The following is a 23484-nucleotide window of genomic DNA, read 5'->3' as shown; positions in this document are numbered from 1 at the left end:
ATTTATTTTTAAGCTTACTTCTATTAGAAATAGACTTATTTCCTGTACAGGTGATGCTTTGTCTATACCATATACAGTAGAAAAATAAATTCTTTAGCAACCTAGAAATAGTTTATAAAACTCTTGAAGTTTCATTTTCTTTGCTAAACATGCCAAGATTAGACTGACAACTATAAATAAAAGCTATATAGACAACAGGTAAAGTAGAACAAGTTAAGAATACTACAATTTACAGGACAGACTTTATTGGACTATTAACTCCTGTGTGCTTTGCAGTAGGAATAGGGTTGACTTTTTTGTTTATGTTTTCTTAGAAAAGATAATTGCAAGAATATAACACAATATCAAGATAATTTATAATATACATGTACTTCAAACAGCAGCCGGGTTTATGGTATCGTAGTAATCTAGAATGATACTCCAAGTTGTAATTAGAAGTACAATACCTAGGACATAGTGGCAAAGGCAATTTTTATTTTGGGAAAATGGAGCAAATCAAACTCTTAAAAGCCTTAATTCTCAAAATCATCTATTTACTATAATACATACAAGACGATCTTAAATCTTGTTATAAGTGAAGATTACAACAGTGACCATCATAAAGCTTTTTTTTTTTAACTACACAAAACATTCTAGCAGCTGAATGAGCTGAAACTGTTTTCTTCTTTGCAGACCTAAAAAGGTGAATTTTGAGCATGAAAGAACAAAAGCTGCTATGAAAAGTCTCACAGGTAGTGTTTATCTATGGTCTCTCCTTTGCTACAATTTGTAACCTTCTAAGTTTTTTACCACTAACAAAATAATTAACCCAAAGATTTGTTTAAATTAAGCAGCATTCTTTTACAGCAAAATTGGTACCAAAGTAAAAGTAAAATAAACGAAATAAAAAGAGATAATTTAAAAATATGGTGGTGGGGGAAAAAAAATATAAAAATCAGTCATTTGAGCTTTTAGTACAACATACCACAGGAAAAAAAATATGAATACAAGCTTATGTGATTTTATATATACACACTCCAAAGAGGTTAATTGTCAGTACCCAAAGTATTTATTGCTATGTATTAGCAATGCATTTTTGTATATCTTCAAAGGGTCACATAAAAATAGATTTAAAGAATAGATTAATTGAAGTCCTAGATTAAAACAGTTTGGTTTAGAGAATTTTACTACAACAAAATTCATGTTTATGTATGAAAAGTTATATAACCTTATATGAAAATGTCATGAACTATTTTCTAAACACTACATGTATTCCCAAGTGGGAAAAATTAAAATATCTAAAATATATTAGATTAAGTTTACAAGACCATCAATGATCTTTTAAACATGCAGCTGTTTACAGAATTAACAGTTTTACAAAATGTTTAGTTCAGTAATGGAACATAAAGAAATAAGTCGGCAACATCAAAATTTTTGTACAATATTTGAAACTCACTTTTACAACAAGCATGTCCTTGGTATTGTGCTGTAAGAAATAATAAGCAAGTTCACCCACCCTTAACAAACTGTCCACAGGTTTACTTACAAGTGAAAATGGATGGTGAGGGACTGTAAAATTCTCAACAGTGCATTTTGCATTCTTCCATAAACCGTCCTAAGCATACCATCACATAAGTAGCCAGGAGATTACAAAATAAACTATAGCTGGGCTTTAGTTGTTTACACAGAACGCTCGAATGTGAATAAAATTGCCAAAAATAGCATGTTAAATAACAAAAACAGCCATAAAGCAGGCTGTAAGCATTGAATGTTTCATAAATGTAATTTTTTTAAATCATTAAATTCTATAGAAAAATTTTATTCACAATATATTGTGACAAACTGTCACAGGAATGATATAGTGATTGCAATAAGGTATCATGCAGCAGCAGCTTTGTACTTTATAGCTATTTTTGCTTTTAAAAATTAAACCTCTCCAGTCATGCTTATCACATAGTTTTTATCTGCAGTGTGTACAAATGAGGAACACAGTACGGGATATAACAAAAAGATGTCCAATCAGCTGGATGGGAATTATTTGTCATAAATATGAAGTACATTACTGTATCCTGAAACATGCATGTCTATAGCTTGTCCTTACTGTCCAGTGCCAGGCTGCCTGCAATCATCTTCTGTTTATATAATACCAAGAGGGTCTGCTGGTAATTGTGACTGTATCAGCTGAGGCTGCAGCGGTGGTGGTAACTGAAGAGGTACCATTGGCTCCACCATCTGCACTGCGTTGGAAGGCGGTGGCTGACATGCCACTGGGTTAGGTGCTTCTACAATCTCCCCGTTGTAAAAGAAAAACTGACACTGTTGAATGAAGGTCTCTATAACCGACTGGTGGATTTTGGTGGTAGAAAGGAACTCTCTGTTTTCAAAATCAGGTCTCATCAAAGTAGGCCAGAAACAAATCGATAAATTATCAGCAGTCATAAAGTTGGTTTTATATTGCTGACTAACCCTGAAATGAGAACAACATGCACAGTATGAAATACAACCAGTACGCATTCAACTACAGATATTTTCATAGCTCTCTCACTGTAAGCATTCTTATTAAACAATCTCAAGGTTTTTATTATTTTTCTCCAGCTACCCATTTAAACAACCATTCTTGGTTTTGTTTAAGCTACTATGCAGAAGAAAATTTAGAAGCTACTACTTCAGATTTGAATAGCGTCGTGGTTCAAACTTGGAACCACGCAGCCGCTCGCTCACTCCCCCCCTCTTCCTTCCTCCCCCAGATCCCGGAGGGATGGGGAGGAGAATCGAAGGAATGTAACTCCCACGGGTTGAGATAACAGCTCTCCAGTAACTAAGGTATAATACAAACCACTACTGCTACCAATAATAATGATAAGAGGAATAACAAGGGAGAAGGACACAACCGCTCACCACCCGCCGACCGATACCCAGCCCGACCTGAGCAGCGATCTGGCCTTCCGGGTAACTCCCCCCAGTTTATATACTGGGCATGACGTGCTGTGGTATGGAATAGCCCTTTGGCCAGTGTGGGTCAGGTGTCCTGTCTCTGCTTCCTCCCAGTTTCACCTCCCCCCTGGCAGAGCATGAGACTGAGAAAGTCCTTGGTCAGAGTAAACATTACTTAGCAACAACTAAAAACATCGGTGTTATCAGCATTGTTCTCAGACTGAAAGTCAAAAACACAGCACTGCACCAGCTACTAAGAAGGAGAAAAAAAGACTGCTGTAGCTGAACCCAGGACAAATAGTTAACAAATATAAATCTGATTCAGCTATTAATCAAGAAATAAGTTCAACATTCCACCAACATTTTGAAGTGACAGTAATTCGCTTTAGATTTCTCAACCAGCTACAGGATTTCATAAAAATAACATCCATTAGAATGTCTTACAGAAATGGCTTCTTACTACAGGACAGTCAATATTGAATAACATCTATGATCTAAATTAATTATTAGAATACTATTACAAGAAAGGAAAAAAACAAAACAAAACAAAACCAACAACAAATCATCCTGTTACAAAACTTATCTACAATCAAATGTCACCTCAGAAAAAAAAGCTCTGCTTCACAGTAGGTTAGAAAAAGTCAGGATATTCTGTTTTCTAAAAAACACTCTGCATCCTAACGCAACATTATCATTTTATCTAGAAGTAATTGACGAGAGATACATGAAAAATTATGCGTTAATAAATCCAACAAACACCTAAGATACTCGTTCAGCTGAGAACATGCAATTCCTATATTACAGTAGACAGCACAAAGGTAACAGCTACAGTTGTCCTGCAGAAATAGAGGGAAAATAAAACTTCAGCAACTTGTCAGTTACAATTTTGATGATTAACAAGAGCAGACTGCAAGAATTTCTGACAGCTGGCTGTAGTCCATAGATTCAAAAGCTGTGAAAGCCATAGTAAACACTAGAATTAATGCTATAAGAAAATATTTTCACTCATTTACACTGCATGTATAGTGGTAACTATAAAGGGTAGACTTCCATTTTAGCATGCGCATTACTTATTCCAAATAGTGTGAGGGTACACAAATACTGCTTCTCAATCTGGTTTGAATAAGCTTGGTCCGAGGGATATTTGGATACTATTTCTGAGATACAGTAATATTCATAATCTTTTTCCTAAAATAGTTGTAGTTTAACTTTATTTAAGGATTAAAGAACCTGAAAATATAAATGTAAGCTTACATTTTGTTTAGCATTTTTAAAGAGTTTTCTTCCTATCCCACATTCTTTTTCCTTTGGTAAAAATTCCTCCTAGACTATACTCCAGTCCAGCACCGGTTCATGAAGGGCAGGTCCTGCTTGACCAACCTGATCTCCTTCTACAACAAGGTAACCCTTCTGGTTGATGAGGGAAAGGCTGCAGATATTGTCTATTTGGGTTCTAGTAAAGCATTTGACACTGTCTCCCACAGCATTCTTCTGGAGAAACTGGTTGCTCATGGTCTGGATAGGTGGATTCTTCAGTGGATAAAAAAACGGCTGGATGGCCAAGCCCAAAGAGTGGTGGTAAATAGCATTACGTCTAGTTGGCGACCAGTGACTAGTGGTGTCCCTCGGGTCTCGGTACTGGGGCCACTGATGTTTAATATCTACACTGATGATCTGGATGAGGGGATCGAGCGCACCTTCAGTAAATTTGTGGACAACACCAAGTTTGGTGGGACTGTTGATCTGCTGACAGATAGGAAGGCTCTGCAGAGAGATCTGGACAGGCTGGGTCAATGGGCTGTGATCTATGGTATGAGGATCAATAAGGCCAAGTCCCAGGTCCTGCACTTCGTTCACAACCACCACATGCAATGCTACAGGCTTAGGGAAGAATGGCTGAAAAGCTGCTCGGTGGAAAAGGAGCTGACGGCTGCTGAACATGAGCCAGCTTGTGCCCAGGCAGCCAAGGAGGCCAACAGATCCTGGCCTGTATCAGAAATAGTGCAGCCAGCAGGGCCGGGGACATAATAATCCCCCTGTACTCAGCACTGGTGAGGCCACACCTCGAATACTGTGTTCATTTCTGGGCCCCTCACTACAGGAGAGACTTTGAGGTGCTGGAGCAGGTCCAGAGAAGAGCAATGAACCTGATGAAGGGTCTGGAGCACAAGTGTTACAAAGAACAGCTGAGGGAACCGGGGTTGTTTAGTCTGGAGAAGAGTAGGCTTACGGGGGACCTTACCACTCTCTACAGCTACCTGAAAGGAGGATGGAGTGAAGAGGTGGCTGGTCTATTCTCCCAAGTAACAAGCGATAGGACAAGAGGTAATGGTCCCAAGTTGCACCAGGTGAGGTTTAGACTGAGTATTAGGGAACTTTTTCACCAAGAGGGTGATCGGGCATTGGAACAGGCTTCGCAGGGGAGTGGTGGGAATCACCATCCCTGGAAGTGTTCAAAAGATGAGTGACATGGCTCTTGTACTTGCAGCAATTCAGTTACCTGACACTGAATATTCAGCTGTACTATGCAAATAAGTGACCAGCTGAAGACTTGTGACAATTCAGATTGCCACTCTTTCACAGAAATTTCTATCAGGTCCATTAAGAACTACTGAACATTTCAGGTAGCTAATAACTGTGTAGAATTTCGGATGTTGCTTTACTCCAGGTACATGCAAGCACATCTTGCAATTCTATAATATGTAAATGCATGGAATAATTACATTCATTGATATGATTTTATCTATTTTAGGGCTGAATTTGCTCTGTTGACTAAAAAGGGTTAAAAGGTCCCATTTCTGCCCGCATGTTACATGCCCAGTCAGATCTTTACAAATACCTGCAAAAAACACAAACATGCTAGTCTGGAACAATTTAACAACTTAAATGTCATTAAAAGTTTATTGGTGTACATATACAAAATTGCCCAGTTGGAAAGCACCACTGTAGGCTACGACTTGAAAGTCCTGGAGGACAACAAATTGAACATGATCCAGCAATGTGCCCCTGTGGCAAAAGCAGCCAACAGCATCCTAGGTTGCATTGAGTTCTGCCAGCAGGTCTAGGGATGTGATCTTTTCCCTCTACTCAGCACTGCAAAAGCCACATCTGGAGTATGAGGTCCAGCTCTGGACAATCCAGCACAACAGACACACATGGACACACTGGAGCAAGCCCAATGAAGGGACACAAAGATCACTAAGGGGCAAAGAATCTCAAATGAGGAAAGGCTGGGCAAGCTGGAACTGCTTAGCCTGGAAAAGCTATGGGAAGTCTTATAATTGGTTTTAAATATCCAGTAGAAGGGTGCAAAGAAGATGGATTGAGACTCTTCTGAGTGGTGTCCAGTGACAGGACAAAAAAACCACAGGCAGAAAACACACAGAAAATTCTGGCTGAGTGTAAGAAACACTTTTTTACTGTGTGTCCTGGGTTCAGCTACAGCAGTCTTTTTTTCTCCTTCTTAGTAGCTGGTGCAATGCTGTATTTTTGACTTTCAGCCTGGGAACAATGCTGGTAACACCGATGTTTTTAGTTGTTGCTAAGTAATGTCTACTCCAATCAAGGACTTTCTCGGTCTTATGCTCTGCTAGGGAGGAGGGGAAGCCAGGAGGAAGCAAAGACAGGACACCTGACCCAAACTGGCCAAAGGGCTATTCCATACCACAGCATGTCCTGCCCAGTATATAAACTGGGGGGAGTTACCTGGAAGGCCCAGATCACTGCTCAGGTCAGGCTGGGTATTGGTCGGTGGGTGGTGAGCAATTGTATCCTCTCCCTTTGTTATTTCCCTTACCATTATTATTATTGGTGGTGGCAGTAGTGGTTTGTATTATACCTTAGTTACTGGACTGCTCTTATCTGGACCCATGGGAGTTACATTCTTTTGATTCTCCTCCCCATCCCTCCGGGAGCAGGGGAGGAAGAAGACGAGGGAAGGAGTGAGCGATTGTGTGGTTCTGAGTTACCGGCTGGGCTTAAACCATGACACTGTGAGGGTGACAGCACTAGCACAGGTTGTCCAAAGAGACTGTGGAATCTCCCTCCTTGGAGAAAGCTGAAAACCCAGTTGGACGTCATCCTGGGCAATCTCTTCTAGTTGACGGGAGAGTGGGAGAAAGAAGACGAGGGAAGGAGTGAGCGATTGTGTGGTTCTGAGTTACCGGCTGGGCTTAAACCATGACACTGTGAGGGTGACAGCACTAGCACAGGTTGTCCAAAGAGACTGTGGAATCTCCCTCCTTGGAGAAAGCTGAAAACCCAGTTGGACGTCATCCTGGGCAATCTCTTCTAGTTGACTCTGCCAAAGCAATGGGGTTGGACTAAACAATCTCCAAAGGTCCCTTACAACCTGAACAACTCTCTGATTCTGTCTAAAAACACGGGGGGTGGGGGTGGGGGGGTGGGATGGGAATGACAAGCTAATCTTAAAAAAAAAAAAAAAGCCCTGGTACTACAGTGCACAGTAGTTCTTTCAAGGTTTTTCATTACGTACACCATTCATGTAACTTTATAGTAGTGATGATGCCAGATATTTATACATCAATAAAAGCCGAGAACAGAATATACAAACCTTTTCTTATTAACCTCTAACTCCTAGTTTCATTTTCCACATTTATATTAACATATGAGCAATGCAGCATTGAAATTTGCAATTCTAGTAGTCAATTCATTGTTACAGTATTTTTTCCAATGTTACAACTTAAAATTTTAGTAGAAAAATACTAAACCTGTTTAGATGTGTTATTACGTATTTGAAGACATCATAGTTCACTGGGTGGAATTTCTTCACAATTTCTTTTAATTCATGTAGTCGTTCTGTCTTATCGATGATTTCTATAGAAATAAGTGACATTTTCTGACACATCTAGAAAGACATACTGAATAAAGCATTGCCAAGTCTTTTTCCTAGTATAATGGTACAGATAAGATACCCACAGAAAAATGCTGAGAAAATATTTGATAAAATTCCCATCTGCATATACCACTGCATTAAGTATTTTTTAATTACAGGAGTATCTAAAGACAGAATTATTTTTCTGTATTTAAGCAGAATTTTTTATCTGTGTTTAACAGTAAAGAATGGCTTGATTAGCTCATTGTTGGCTTGTAGAATGATAACGAACAATGTGACAGGGTCACTTCTTGTTAGGTTTTCCTCTGCTTGCAAAATATTATGACTTCGATATATCTGTAAGATTTATTTGGACTAAAGTTTCATAAAGATTTGAGGGAAGGAAGATATTCACATGAAATTAGAATGTCTTAAGCTTATCAGTTATTAAAATAATATAAAAATTATGAATGAGCCTGGTGCAGCTATTTTAAATATACTGCTTAAAGGAGAACAGGGATTTTCACAGGCCCAAGGGACATTATCTGTCCTTCAAAGAGGAAATAATCAACATGTAAGGAAGAATCAGACAATTAAAAAAAAGTGGGAAGTACTACTAAAGTACTGTAGAACCATACGTTCTGCAGATTTATGATTCATATCATAAAAAGGAATACAAGCTCGCCTCTACTACTTGATTGCATTGCTAAAAAGAAATTTAAGTCCGCTTATATTCTATGCTATTGCAATAGAAATTTAACTGATACACTTTAAAGAAAAAAAACAAACCCTAACTAATTACTTTAAATAAGTGATTTGCCAGAAAAGTACAGCAGAAATACCACAAGTAAGTATCTACAGATATCATTCAAACCCACAAAATTTCTAATGGACTACATTAATCAAGTCCAGGCCCAAGCCTTAGGTTTAGACTAGTATTTTCATGTTTTAAACAAAAAAGCATTAAGAATACAGTACGTCACAGCAGTATCCTGCAAAAACGTGTAGCAGTCTTTTCCTGAAAGTTTGCTGCCAATACTAGAGAGATACTCTTTTAAACAGGAAAGAGTTTAGTCATTTCACTTTGAAGTGTCTGAAAAATATTTGTAAGACAAACAAAATTAAGCATTTTGTCTTACAAGGAGCTCAAAAAGAATTTGGAAAAAATCTGGATCTGGAGGAGAATTACATAATATTCCATAGATGTGTCTGATTTCTAAAGCCTACTTTGGACATATGATTTTATGAATTGAAGGGGTTTTTCCCCTGTAAAGAACTGTAAAACATTTGCAAGAATTTTCACCATATGCAGCACTAAAAGAATGAACAAAAAAAAAAAAAATTCTCCAATTGATTTTCCTAGGAAAAAGAGACATAATAAAACCTCAACTTATTTAGAAAAAATACCATGATATTTCATCATACAGTTCTGCTAATTTTAAAGAATATAAAAAGAATGTACATGTCTAAGCAATTTAACAATATTTGAGTGCAGCTAGTGCTTTCAACTGACAATGAAGTAAAAATTGCAATAAGGGCAATGAATAGAACACAATTAGATCAAGAAAAGATTGTTTATTACTTACTTGATGTTTCTAACAACTCTTGATGCAAAGAGTAAGGAATTAATGGATCTGGCAGATCGGCAAAAAAAGCTTTAAGAGCCCCAGCCACTGCATTTACTGTTACTCCCATAGACTCCAGGCTGATATTATGATCTGTAAACCAAAATGAAACAGCAGTGTAAGTAAAACCTACAGCTATCATTCCTTACAGCATTCCATGAAAACAAGAATTTATCCAAAAATTTAAATATTGTCAAATGTTACAAAATGCACAAATAAATTGAACCTATGTGACCCATATGCAATGAAATATAAGAAAATCTCATAGTATAAGTAAACAGTAGAAGATCAGAAAAATAAAGTCTAATTCTCCATGCAGACTTAAATGCTTTTGTAGTAGCCACTGACTGGCTTCTAATTTATCAATTTTGACCAAGAATAAGTATTTTAACAAAATTTTGGAAAATAGAATTTAAAACTGGTACAGGGCAAATGAATTCGTGATCGTGTTCATGTCACCGCATGAAGGCTTTTAAGGAAGGACAACACCACACACCAGTGACCACCCGTGGACATCTAAACTACTGCTAGATTCCCAGACAAAAGAAGCTTTATGGTTTGTAACTAGAGATTATTTTTTTTTTAATTGAAAGTTATCACAATAAAGCCAAGCCAGGTAATTTTTAAACCAAGTGTAGAAGTGGAAGCACTGAAGCTGCAGAACTTGAGTATTTAAAAATTGGAATTTTGAAAACGCTTTTTTTACTTTTCAAAAGTCTGCTCCACTTGAAACTCTGGAACATCCTTTAATAAGGGCTGAAGAAAATCTAGCATTATACTCAGATTATCTGAAACAGTATAGCAAAGGATAAAAAGCTAGTGTATTTATTTTCCTTATCACCTAAGGGGTATTTTACTATTTTTCAGAGGCTCAAGCTCATGATTAATATCCAAGAACTTTTAAGCAGCATTTTCATTTTGAAGTATCAATTGAGATCATAAATTAAATGAGAAAACAAAAGGAAAAAAATGCTGACCCCTCTTTAACACATCAAAGTAAACAGCATGCTCTACCAATCATATTCCAGTATATTCTAGCATAAGGAAGGTTGTGTTAGAAATTTATTACCAAGTTTTAATTGTTAATCCATATTATTCAAGGGAGCTTTCAACAAAATAAGTATCAAGAAGTACTACACATTCAGGGGACCATGTAAGGGAGAAATGAATGACTTAATGCCTAGGACTGATGAACTATTAACATAAGGGCCAACTAGGACTGCATTTAAACTCTCTTAAACATTGGAATACCACCAAGAAAATATTTTAACAGCACTTAAAGTCCTCTGAAATGAGATTCTATCCCATCTTTGGTTTATACTAAGCTTCTTTGGTAATAACCTGGACTATACCAACACAACCTACCACAGCATTAGGTACTCGGTGCTATGGAAGTCAGTATGAAAAGTGCAACTCTTACACTGCAGTATGATAAATCCATGGAGAATTCAAGTTCTTGTTTTGGCTTTTAATAATAAAATCTGTTCTTACCTTGATCAAACTGTTTCTGAATGTTGTCTTGATCTGTCTTATTCCCACTAACACGGTATAGGCCTTCAGTACATAATCCTTAGAAGGGGAGGAAAAAAATATTAAATATTCAAAAAAAAATGTTTATCTACCTCAGAGCAAAACAGAGGTAGTCATAATTACTAGTTCAGAAACCAAAAGCAGGAAAATAAATGTTCAAGTGTTTAAAAAGTAACATGTTAACCATTATAGAGATATAGGAGTAGCAATACACAAAATACCAGTTGTTTATTTAGTCCACTATCCCATTTAACATGAATCACAGGAAACCACATAGGCTAGGATAACAAGATAGGATAGGATAACAAGAACCTGACTGCAGGAATTTGCAGAACAATTTACCTGAAACTATTCCTATCCTGATCTCTACCACACTGTTGTTATTTACCTTTTTTTTTTCTTTTTAAATAATGAAAAAATGTTAATTCTGGGGTTTGGTAGCCACAGAATTTATATTCTTAAATACTGTCTTCTCAGTTTGGGCGTAACAACTTATAATGACAAGCAACAACACATTAATAAAATACTCTGCAGAAAAATCAAGCATTTGTAATTGATTCCTAATTTTTTAATTTCATGGTGTAACACACTCCTGTATGAGACAAGGACTTAATCTAACACACTTTCCTTTTTCTCATTTATATTTTATAAACTTTGCATCCATTTCTCCTCATTTTTCTATGGTAAATTATCACATCTTTTACAAGTTTTTTCTTTTTTTGGACGGGAGAAGGTGGCAAAAGGAGACGGCTGTTAAGAAACTTTCTTTGAGTATGAATTAGAGTCATTATAATTACAGTAGCCATTCCAGGTAAACAACATTAAAAAAATACACTTTTATTACGCACCCACAAACTTGCTCACTCCACTCCAGTGATTATGCTTCCTTTCACATTGCTATCTTTTTGGCCAAAGCTACTCACTGAATGAAAGCATCATCCTGCTCATCACACCATTACCAAAGATCTTTTTCTTCTGTTAATTTAGAACCCATTAAAGGAATACAAGCAGTTTATAGTTTTTATAGTTTCATAATTCTCCAAGTTATCTTTATGGGTGTAAAATTATCTATATGCTAGATCTCCCTAACAGTACATGGTTCTATTTAAAAATCCGCTTTATGAAATCTCTTGGCTTTCTACCATCACTGCCTAATAATTGAATGCATTTTAGATTATCAGATCAATACATAACTCCTCTGTCACACCAGTTACCAAGGGTACGTTTCATGTTACCAAGAAACACTAGGAATCCTATTATGATGCTCAAAGTACAGAAAGGACATAACTGCTTTACACTGCTCAGAAATGTTTACCAATTAATTTGATGTCAACTCTTCTAATGCAAGCCTTCCTTCTTAATGCATCAACAATTCACATGTCTCTTTACTGGCTGCATCAAGGCTGTTTAAGCAAGGTTTTTTCCAATAAATTTTTATGTCTACCATTTAGCTTTCCACATCCATAGCCAAAATTTTTCTCCTGAAACATACACCTAAACAGTCCTTTCAAAAAAACTACGCCTCATTCACTAATGTCCTGAAAAAACACCAGGAGGTATATAATTTGGTGGCACAGGGCATAAAGTGGATTCAATGGTTTCCACAGCTGGAAGGGTTTTCAAACCTGACTTCAAAAGAATGCTCCAAATGCACTACCTGCTATCACAGACACAAACACTTTGCATTCCTCTTCCAGAAGTTGTAAATAAATACAAAAAAATCACTAGTAGATAAGAATAAGCTAGGATCAAGATTCCCTTTGTCTAGTACGGGAGAATTCTCAGTTAGAGACCCTACAGCCCCAGGGTATTCTGTGTTTTATCCAACTACTATTCAATTTCTTTCTGCACAAAAGGAATTGAATGTGCTGTGATAGCATTTGCTGAGAAGTCTGATCCAGTCACTGTTTAGTAGGAGTGTTTAAGCCTTGGGCTGCTCTGAAGACAGAGATGCTCTACTGCAGTATCTGGGATTTTATGTTTTCAATTCCCTATTTCATCATGTAGTAGACACCCCTGTTCTCAGACCAGTACAGCTCTGAGAAGCATAGAAAGACAATTTACAGTACTGCAGGAAATTTTCAGATTAAACAAGGGGATGTCTACTGAATTTAAGCATCTTCCAAAAATAGCTAAGTGCTGCAGTTCTGGATTAAGCTAACTAAATTTGTCTTTTAAAATTCCTCAAGCAAAAATAGTTTTTCTTGCTTGTATATTCTAGAAAGTTACACTTCATGAAACCGTTGGTCAACTGTCATCATGCTATTTCTCTCATACACACAGTATGCAGAGAAGTCTGAAAGTATAATTTTAAGTAATGTTTCAATTCTCTCTGTTGTTTTTTATTATCAACCAGGTCTCTGCAATGCTTGTTACACCAGGATCTTCAACAAGTATAAGACATTAGTTCACTAGTTACAGTTTTTAAACTTCTTGCATACCTATAATGTACATCCCTATTGAGAGAGATGGAAAGCACACAACATTCATTTTTTCTTGATGTCTTTTTTAAAACTCAGTCCTTCATCTGCAAGTCTGTTGATTTTTTTCAGAATTCTCACCTATGTTCTTATCCTGCTTCCCTTCTGGTCCACCTGTAAATTTCAAGCTATCCTTACTGGGCACAATGACTGCTGTGATACTATGTATCTGAATCATCTGACTTATTTGCTTCCCTGTCCTTCACTATACTTTTCGGTTTAAAGAATCAGATTATTTCATATCACAACAGCCTGTATTTACTTCAAGAGCGAGCTCACCTCCTTTGTCTAGACTATTCCTTTCTCAAAGTGCCTCCTAGCACCTAACAAATTCTCTTCTTGCCCCTTCTTTGGTGCTGCCAGTTGTGATCAGGGTTCCATCCCATCTGACCAGAACTTCACATGGGGTTCAAAACACTTCAAAGCTTGATTGCACATACATGCATACTTAGTTTGTAGGACACTTCTGCCCTTAAACACCAAGATATTTCACAACTCTTCTTCCTCCATAGAACATACTAACTTCTGCACAAAGGCAGACCAAAGTCTGCCTGGTACAATATCCAGTTTCCACACCTGCAAAGTAGTATATGCTTGAGGAAGAGCATGAGAATAAAAAAAACCAAACCAAACCAAAAAACCCACAACCCAACCACCCCCGACACCCAATCAGTAATCCTTCAGTGGTATAGCCTCCTGGTTTTCATGAAATCTTTTTCTTCCTTGATTAAGAAGCAGGAATTTCTCTGCTTTTTTCCAGCACCAGTTTTTAAAATTTATATAATTTCCCTTCTAAGCAAATCAATTCAGTCCCTCTTTATCCAAGAGCTACTGTCAGTGTCATATGCAGCATCTTTTCCAATTCTTTTCCACTCCAAGACAGACCAACCCAAATTGTAACCAGTATTCAAACTGTATGTATAGCACAGAAATACATACAACAATTTCCCCCATATCGCTCTCATAATTCTTTTTATTCTTTTTGCTTGGCTGGTAGCAAGTACTGAGGGTTGAAGTTTTCAGACAGCTGTCTATGATGATTGTAAAGCCTCTTCCTGAGTGACAACAGCTATACCAATATTTTGCCTGCTGAAAAGTCTGCCAACTTGTCATCTGTAGCCAGGTTCTGCTATCACTATTCTATGTTTCTGAATACATGCCACCTAATCACAGTGAGTCTGTCTCTCCCCAGTTTAATTCCTTCCCCTGCAGTGACCAATCGAACTTTTCAAGAATTTCCACTACAGTATCTATGATTCCACAGTTACCTTTGTAAATTTTGTAATATATATAATTCAATAATTTTATTCCACAGATTGACCTTCTCAACCCTTATGCTACCCAGATTACGCAAGACCAAAGGAACCACCATCTAACTGATCCAGAATGGTAATTTCTATGTATACCTAGAATATACGCAATTACAGAGCAAAGAATCCAAAGCCTTTTCAAGTAAGAATCTAGCACTAAATTTACTTATGTAAAACACATTTAAAATTCTACATTTAATGTGTTATCAACACTGGCAATTAAAGAACCATGACATTCAATTCACATACTGAAAATCAGAACCAAAAGTGTCTTACTGCTTCTTGTAATAAAATACAGAATATTGAAATGTTCAGTAAAAGCAGTGTAAGAAAATAAGCAGAGCTTTTAGAAAGACTCATTAGAAAGCTCTCATCCAGTGCTGAATTAACATTTCTATAATTTACATTAACCAATTATTAAACAAGCTCTCAATCATTTTATGAAGTGTCACTCAATCACATATTTCATGGCCTGTTCATTTTGAAAAAAGAATAAAAGACTTCAATTAATATGACATGACAAACATGCCTAGGGAAAGGAAGGTGAATTGCTCACTTCATTAAAAACTGGTGACATCTGAAGATACTTTAATTTTCCAAGCATATTAACTGCTTGGTCACTTTGTGCCTGGAGAAAGGAGGGGAGTAAGAAGAGCAGCACACAGGTACTGTCAGTACTCTGCAAAGATACTGACATCTTGGTCCTTTCTGCATTGCTCAGGAATTCTTTATGTAATTCCCATGATGTTTCTTCTGAAGATACCTTAATTAGCAATACAGATCAAGTGCACAACATGTGTTTATGAGTATTTCAAAACATATTTGTTTACACTTTTCAGTGATTCTCACACACTAATGAATTAACGCATGTGCTCCTCCTCCATCCGTCTGGTAGTCAGCCTTCTATTAGGAGAAACAACTGATGCCTGCTTTCCCCTCCTCTCAAGTTTGGACAGGGTTTCCTCCCTGTTGATTGACTCCAAGGTTGCAAAACACACTATTCCATGCCAATTTATCACAGAAGGGATCCTCAGGAGGTCATCTCATCCAACATTCTGCTCAAACCAGGCCAATCCTGAATTCAGATTGGGTTGCTTATCTAAATCTCATCTTGAATATCAACTACAAAAGAGTAGTGCCCATAATCTCTTTGGGCAACCCAAACCAGTGCTTAAATAATCCTCAGAACAAGAGCTCTTCATTTCTTTCTAGTTGGAACTTCATATTTTAATTATCAGTATCTCTAATCCTCCTGCCATATACTTCAGTACTTTAGCCTGGTTCCACTCTCTCAGTAACCTCTTCATAGCAATGGGAAGCCACTTTTGGGTATTTCCTCAGCCTTTCCCTCTCCAAGCTGAACAAACCTACAGCTCAGGAGCTCCAGCCCCTGACCCTATTCTGCTAGACTCAACCTAGCTTGTCAACACCTTTCTTGTAGTATTTCAGATAAGGTCTAATAAGTGCAGAGTAAAAACAAATAACCACTTCTGTTGCTGTAGTGCCTACCCTGCTGTTGGGACAGCATGATACAGAAGGCATCCATTGATGCACTACTGACTCATGCTTAGCTTACACACCACGACCCCCAGATCCTTTCCAGCAGCATTGCTATGCAGCCAGTCAGGTCCCCAGCATGTACCACTGCAGGTGTTCAGTCCCTGCAATTCAAGCTGCAGGACTTGGCATTTGTCCTTGCTGAATTCCATCAGGTTCCTGTTATCCCATTCTTCCAGTTGGTCTATGTTCCCCTGAACAAGAACAAGGCCCTGGCCTTGAATATATCAACCACACAACCTTGCTAGGATCACTCACAAACTTGATGACAGTACAAAATGTACTGTAGGGCTATTTAACTCTATTGTTACTGTATCTATCCAGAATCAAGAGTAACAGAGTCATGGCCAATGAAATTTTTTTTTTCCTTTTACTAATCACAGAGCTTCATGAGCAGTTGAGTCAACTTAACAGAGCACTATGACTGAAAACGTTGGTCTAACTCTCTGCCTCATCCATCAGTTTCCATCCTTCCCTTGCTCACAGCTGCATAGTCCTGCTCCCTGCCTCGCCCTGGTTTTAACACATATTTGACTCTTAATTTACCAGCTGTAATACTTAACAGCAGGACCTTGTCTATTTTTGCTGATGTAGCTTTCCAAAAGAGTGAACTCCACTGATTCAGAGATGTCTGACAAGTGGCCAAAAAGTGGCAGAATCATACAGCAGGAGAGGATCTCACTGTTTCACTATTTCTTATGAAACTACCCTCAGAATGCCAGGTCTCATACATCAGGCCAAAAGGGGTGGCCACTCTTGTCCTTTTCTGCTCTAACAGAACAGATTCGCAGAAGCCTCTAGCTCTCTCAAGCCCTTTGAATAAAAGGGGAGATAATCCATCTTGAATTTCTGGATTTTGCAGCCACTATGAATATATTTCAATGTTTTACCAGCCTTTTTACCTCAACAAGCACTGCTGACTCATCTTTTTTGCCTATTTCTACCCAATCCTCATTCTTTGGAGACAGACTGCGTTATCTATACTTCCAGTGTCAAAATCTTGCCTCGTGGCAGATTCATTTCAAAAGACCTGGATATAACTTAGCTGAGAAGGAAATTCAGAGAAGGCAATATTCTTTTACTTGAATTATCTCCAAAATCATAAATTTATCAGCATTACAAAAAGGTATAAATATCAAAAGCAGTAATTATTGCAAATAGACCAAATATGCAATTTTTAGTTTAACCTATAGCTCTCCACAGAGACCACGTGAGGCATTAAATGAGATGTGGCTCTGTCAAATTCATTCCTCTTTCTCTATTCTATTCCTTGTCTCACATAACCTGAGTAACTGAATTATTAAAATACATATTATTCTAATAAGCTTCTCTTCCCTCAATTGTTTCATGTAGAACTAACACCACCAGTGTTAATGCTACCAGTTTTCTATGAAGTACAGAATCTAAAATTTCTCATCTTGTCAATGAAGCACATAGACATCAATATTCTACAAAGTTTAAAACAAAATAAATTTGAAAACCCAGAGAAAAAAAAATATTAAAATATTTCTATTATTATTAGAGTTGAATATAGTCAAGAGCCAAATTTATTAAATGGCAAAACTGAGATAGTTATTCATAATATTAATTTGATGCCTTCTTCCTTGGTAAGTACAATGAAATGTAATTTATGCCAAACTTTTCACCAATGCATGAGGATGCATATAAAAAGTAAATTCAAAGCACCAATTAAAAAAAATACTGAAATATTAAAACCACCCTCATATGCTAATACTATCAGTTAGCATGAGTCAGTTGTGCCTAAATTATTCTACATTAGGGAAAGCTAAAAAATAATCAACAACAGTATGTGTTAAACAGCACACAAACATTACTTGAAAGTAAACTGGTGGCATGTAAAACAGCATAAAAATATTAGTATCAAAACACTCCAGCTACAAAGTTGTCACAAACCTGTAAACTTTTATACTTAAAAAATTAGACATTTAATAGATACTTTTACATGGCAGTGCAATATAAAATTCAAATCATACAAATATTTTGAAGTTAAGCATTAAATTAGCCTTCAGAAATCTGTATTCCTCTCAAACAAAACTGTCAGAGTATCCCCCTTACTCCCTACATGGTATTTCTTACAGAAACATGGAATTCATGCTCTTAATACAGTTAACAAACAATTTAGCTTCAAAAATTATCTCAATTCTTCTGTCTACATTTAGGAAAAAAAAATAATTTTACTAAAAAAGTAATTTTCTACATAGGATAGAATTTTTTTAATTAGTACTTCATTTTTTTTCCTAACTTGCTTGATCATAGCCACTACAATTTTCTTAAAAAAATCAAAACTGAACACTAGTTTCCCTACTGAATACATTTCCGTAAATCTAGTTTATAGAAAACTAAGACACTTAAGAAGTTCATTTCAAGTGATGTTAACAAAATGACCTTCTATTCAGTTCATCAGAAGAAAGCAACAAAATACACCATACTGACTGTACCATCAAAATCTTTTGGAAGCCCATAACTGACAATAACCACCACTATCAAAAAGTCAACTTAAGTAGCTGCCCTCAAGTGCAAGTTACATACTCATGTGCATAGAATGCGACAGACATAAAAGCATAAAAACATCAGCAGCTTATACATTATGCTATGTCCCTAATGATACAAAGGTGTTTCGATAGTCTGTAAAAGGTTATGGATAAGATCACAGTATTTTTACCAGAAAGAAAGTTTTCCTGAAAACACTGTGCATTTATATCAAGACATTTAGTGGATAACTTGGTAATTCACCATTATCAAGTTACATACCTGAAAGATAAAAATTCTTTTGATCATCTTATTCGATGAACCAACAAGAAAGAGCTCTGACAACCAACCAAGATTACTCACTGTGCTACAATTACAATGAATTAAAAAATGAGAGGCTTGGATAGAGAAAAGATTTCCTATAATCACGGATGCTATGTAAACACACAAAGTTTGTTTAGAATATTTAGTCAAGCTTTCCTCATTCTTTTGCGAGAAGTGACAGTGTTATTGAATTTAAGATAATCTTACATGTTCTTGTACAATTATTATTTTTTTCAGCCAACAGTTTCCAACAAGACAAAGTATTATGAGCTATTACTGCTTTGTACTATCAGTATCAGGAACTGCTGCTGAAATGGAGGGGTTTATACATGCATATGGCTTATTGGGTTTAGATCTGCTCAAGTATTAACCAGTTCACTCCCTCAGTTTCTCCTTCCCCTGTAAGAGAAATATACTGATTAGCCTCATTCAAGAAGAGGTGGACAAGTCTGCACGTTCTTGATTAAAAAGACAATGATAAACACTCACATTGAGTTCAGTTAGCACTGATTCTAGGCTGACTTGCTAAGAGATGGTTGAAGTATTGGACAACTCCCTAGAGCCAAGCAACTTTATCAACTGTGACTAGTACCATTCTGGAGTCCAGCCTGAAGCCAATAGATCCTGATATGCCTTCTGCAGGCCAATCATCTCCAAAGCTGTATTTATGGAATTTTCTCTCAGACAGTCCAAAAATCATTGATGTGAGTCTATCAGAGTACAGGATCTGAAGGTAACACAAGTGAACATCCTCCTTTCTCAAAGGGAACAAATACTTTCAATGAGAACACTGCTTGAAACTCAAATACCTACAGAATATTAACCTAAGATAAAAATAATACACACCAAATATAAAATTCTCCCAGCCACATATGGAAGGTGACAAGAACAACCAAAGCTACTCACACAGAATCCATGATAGGATCTGTAGCACAGATCAAAAGCAGAGGTCTTGTTCTGTCTTTACTGAGTGCTTAGCACTCATACTATATTATAGTTCTCTCTCTCACTCCAGAACCTGGTGAAAATCCTCTGGGAGAAACACTAGACACTCTACCGCAGTCTACCACAAAGTCTACCACAAAATCAACAGATATTGTACATTACTTCTAAACAAATACAACTTTCTTTAAATCTGGATTTATAATTTTGTTGTTTGAAAGTATTTTTACAAAGTTAAACATGCTCAAATTTAAGATACTACTTCTAGATTCTACAAACTTCAAAAAGTCACTTGGTCTTCATTACTGCTGGATGTCTAGTTTATATAGCCACATGCAGTAGCTGTAGGTAGCCGTTTTTAAAGAACACGAATTCAGACAGTGACTCACCCATGAAGTTATGTTGGTTCAGTTTTGGATTTTTTTTTTTTTTTTTGCTACGTACAATACCAAACAAAATGTATGTTAAGCTGTCTATACCACTCTATTACTCCTTGCCTGTCTCCCTCTTTCTCCATTTTTTTTCTGGGTAAGGGGGTGGGGAGGTAAGAGGGTAAGGGTGTGGGGAAGAAGGAGAAGCAAAGGCAAGAAGGAATCAAAAACTGCTGTTACCTTTAGGCAGAGAATCAACAGGTGGTAAAGGTTAATGACAGATTTATACTAACATCTCTGACTCCCGAAAGACCAGTGCCTGAGGTGTCACCTGATTTTCTTCATTGCAATAATGCAGTATCTAAGTCTTCAAAAACAGCTATTAGGCTTACCACCTATAGGAGATCTTCTGGAAACGCTGCTCTCACAGATGGCAGATTTTACTCTTGCTAACATTGTTACTGTCAGCTTACAGCCAAAACTGTATTACAAAGCTAACAAAATGTTGAAAAAAGGTGCTGTTTTACTTTATGCTAGCCAGTATTAAACTACAGACACCCATCAAAAGATTTCCTGTTCTTTTCTGAATTGCATTTCAGCTCCAGTCTCATTTTTCAGCTCCAGCAACATAGCATTTTTCCAAATTCAGAACAACCAAGGTCTACACACTAACCAAAAACTCAACACCTTTAAAAACAACAACAAACACCCCCACCCCCCCCCAAAAAAAACCACCCCAAAACCAAAACACAAAAAAACCCAACGGAAACCCAAGCAAAGGTCACTCCCAAACCTAAAACTCCCCCCTCCTAAATGCAGTCTTCTTTGGACCAGCAAGATGGTCCCACATTGCCTCACGGTCACAGAGTAAACAGGCTGAAAGCAGGGACAAACGCACAACTGGGGAGCCAGGGAGAAATTTCACTCTACTACAAACATATATATGTTAATATTTTATGTTAAACTGGAAATCTGCAAGTTAAACATATTGCTTAACATGTTTTCACGTAGAATCACACAGTATTTAGAAATGTTTCTGACTCTAAAAAGTAAAAATGTAAAACCAGGTTTAGCAGCAAAATAAAGACAGCAAAGTCACTAATTAAGCCATACCATGCACCTGTTTTCTGTAATTAGAAAAAGTGGATTTCTGAGCTCTTTAATATATGAAGTAAAATAGAGTGGCAACACGGAGACATGTAAAACCGGAATGCCGTCGGATTAAAAGTCATTTGGCATTAGAGAGTGATACAACCTTTTAAAATTACATGAAACAAATGCTAAACTTCAAATGTTTGTTAAAATGAAACTAAGTACTTCTGTAAATAAAGACAAATGGTCATCACATTAAGCATACAATTTAGAGAATATATTCTAATTTTAAAATGTGCTTTTTCTGTAATTATTTACTTCTAGGATAAAATTCTAAAAGTATTCTAAAACAGAAAATGAGAGGCTTTACTCACTAATGCAAAGTGGGAGTCTTTACTCCAATAGTTCTCCTATCTTACCTGTATCTTCAATGAATTGCACACATTTTTCAACAAACAGAGGTATAGGTTTCTCAGGTGTAACCAGATCCTGTAGGGGCATCCCAAAGTAATTACTTTCCCAGTTTCTACGAATTGGAGGATTGAATGTCTTAGTTTTCTTTTTCGGCTACAACAAAACAGAGTTATTTAAGTAATATTCAAGTAATATTTTAACTAACTCATATTGCAACCATTTAGTAAAAACAAGCAGATATCACATCAGACATTAAAATTCCTCTATGGCAAACTGAGTAGAAAGAAATGTACTTTAAAATAGCATACATTAGACACAAAGCACTCAACTTCTAATAGATTTGGTCTTTTTTGCATTACATTAAGAACAAGGTGACACAATGCAACAAAAATACTACAGGAACAAAAATAAACACACTATTTAGAGTGCTGTGACAAACCTTTACACACTAGAGTTTCATATGGAGTTTTCCTGCTTGTTTTGATCCATCCACAATCATATCCCCTCCCTACACCAAGAAGGACTGTTAGCAGTTCAACTGCTGGACCACATCTGGACAATTACAAGAATTAAATGGTTTATGTTTGAATGTTCATGAAAATAATGCAAGGCATAATGCTTTAAAGCATTGTTTTTCAGTTTTAATTGAACAACACAGCTGGAAACTCCAGACAAAAAAAAAAAAAAAATAAAATAAAAATCAGACCTTGAATAATGAAACTAGTGACTATAGGTCAGAGAACAAAAATAATGAAACTTTTACAGATTTAATAACTGGTATGTCAAAGAATTATCACTGGTCTGTTAATTTATATATTGTTTACAAGACCTCTGTAGTTAGGATTTGTTTTCAGAAGTACTTTTGAGTAATTTCTTCCATTAAGAAAATATACGTCTACTAATCTTACTCCTACTTGTACAGATGTATTAACAAAATAATTCTTCCATAACAAGACAAGAACACCCGTCATATCTCAAAGTATTCATGAAGAGCTTTAAATTAGATGAGTAAATTTTCAATACTACAATAGTATTGAAATTATTCCATAGTAAAGATAAACAAATCAGGCAGTCTTCCTGGTGTACAGGGAATTACTAAATTAAGACAACGGTCAAAAATAACTTGCAAAACTGCCCTGGACTTCAAGAGAGCAGACTTTGGCCTCTTCAGGAACCTGCTTCGTAAGGTTCCATGGGATATAGTCCTAGAGGGCAGGGGGGCCCAAGACTGCTGGTTGATATTCAAGGATCATCTGCTACAGGCTCAGGAGTGTTGCATCCCGACTAAAAGGGAGTGGGGCAGGAGGGCCAGTAGACCTCCGTGGATGGATAAGGAGCTGCTGAGGAAACTTAGAGGGAAAAAAAGAAGCTTACAGATGGTGGAAGTGAGGACAAGCGACCTGGGAAGATTACAGGAACATTGTCCGGGAAGCCAGGGACCAGGTCAGGAAAGCTAAGGCCCAGTTAGAATTAAATCTGGCAAGAGACGTCAAAAATAACAGGAAAGGCTTCTATAGGCACATAGCAAATAAAAGACAGGGTAGGAAAAATGTAGGCCTTCTCCAGAAGCTATCAGTCTTCACTAGTAAATGCTCAGACCAC

General features: G+C 36.8%; 1 protein-coding gene across 1 annotated transcript; it reads right to left on the bottom strand.

Annotated features, from left to right (window-relative positions):
* Positions 1 to 21969, bottom strand: LOC104406198 (rho GTPase-activating protein 5-like). The gene is made up of 5 exons (XM_010015115.1): positions 21888 to 21969; positions 10864 to 10941; positions 9334 to 9465; positions 7644 to 7749; positions 1 to 2446 (listed from the first exon to the last, which is right to left on the bottom strand). The coding sequence occupies exons 1-5, from the start codon at positions 21967 to 21969 to the stop codon at positions 2116 to 2118; spliced, it is 729 nt and encodes a 242-aa protein (XP_010013417.1). The 3' UTR covers positions 1 to 2115.
* Positions 21970 to 23484: the final 1515 nt, after the last annotated feature.

Source organism: Nestor notabilis, unplaced genomic scaffold (assembly GCF_000696875.1).
Source record: "Nestor notabilis isolate BGI_N333 unplaced genomic scaffold, ASM69687v1 scaffold6545, whole genome shotgun sequence".
Classification (NCBI taxonomy): Eukaryota; Metazoa; Chordata; class Aves; order Psittaciformes; family Psittacidae; genus Nestor; species Nestor notabilis.
The sequence above is the reverse complement of the archived record's forward strand: the minus strand, read 5'-3'. Positions and strand labels throughout refer to the sequence as shown.

What these genes read in the sequence shown, in the direction of transcription:
- LOC104406198 (XM_010015115.1), bottom strand. Translation starts at nt 21,969, where the DNA reads ATGCCCCTACAGGATCTGGTTACACCTGAGAAACCTATACCTCTGTTT. An exon ending in GCAATTCATTGAAGATACAG is followed by an intron (nt 10,942 to 21,887) that starts GTAAGATAGGAG and finishes TCCCCTTCTAAG; the next exon opens with GATTATGTACTGAAGGCCTA. An exon ending in GTAATAACACATCTAAACAG is followed by an intron (nt 2,447 to 7,643) that starts GTTTAGTATTTT and finishes TTCTCATTTCAG; the next exon opens with GGTTAGTCAGCAATATAAAA.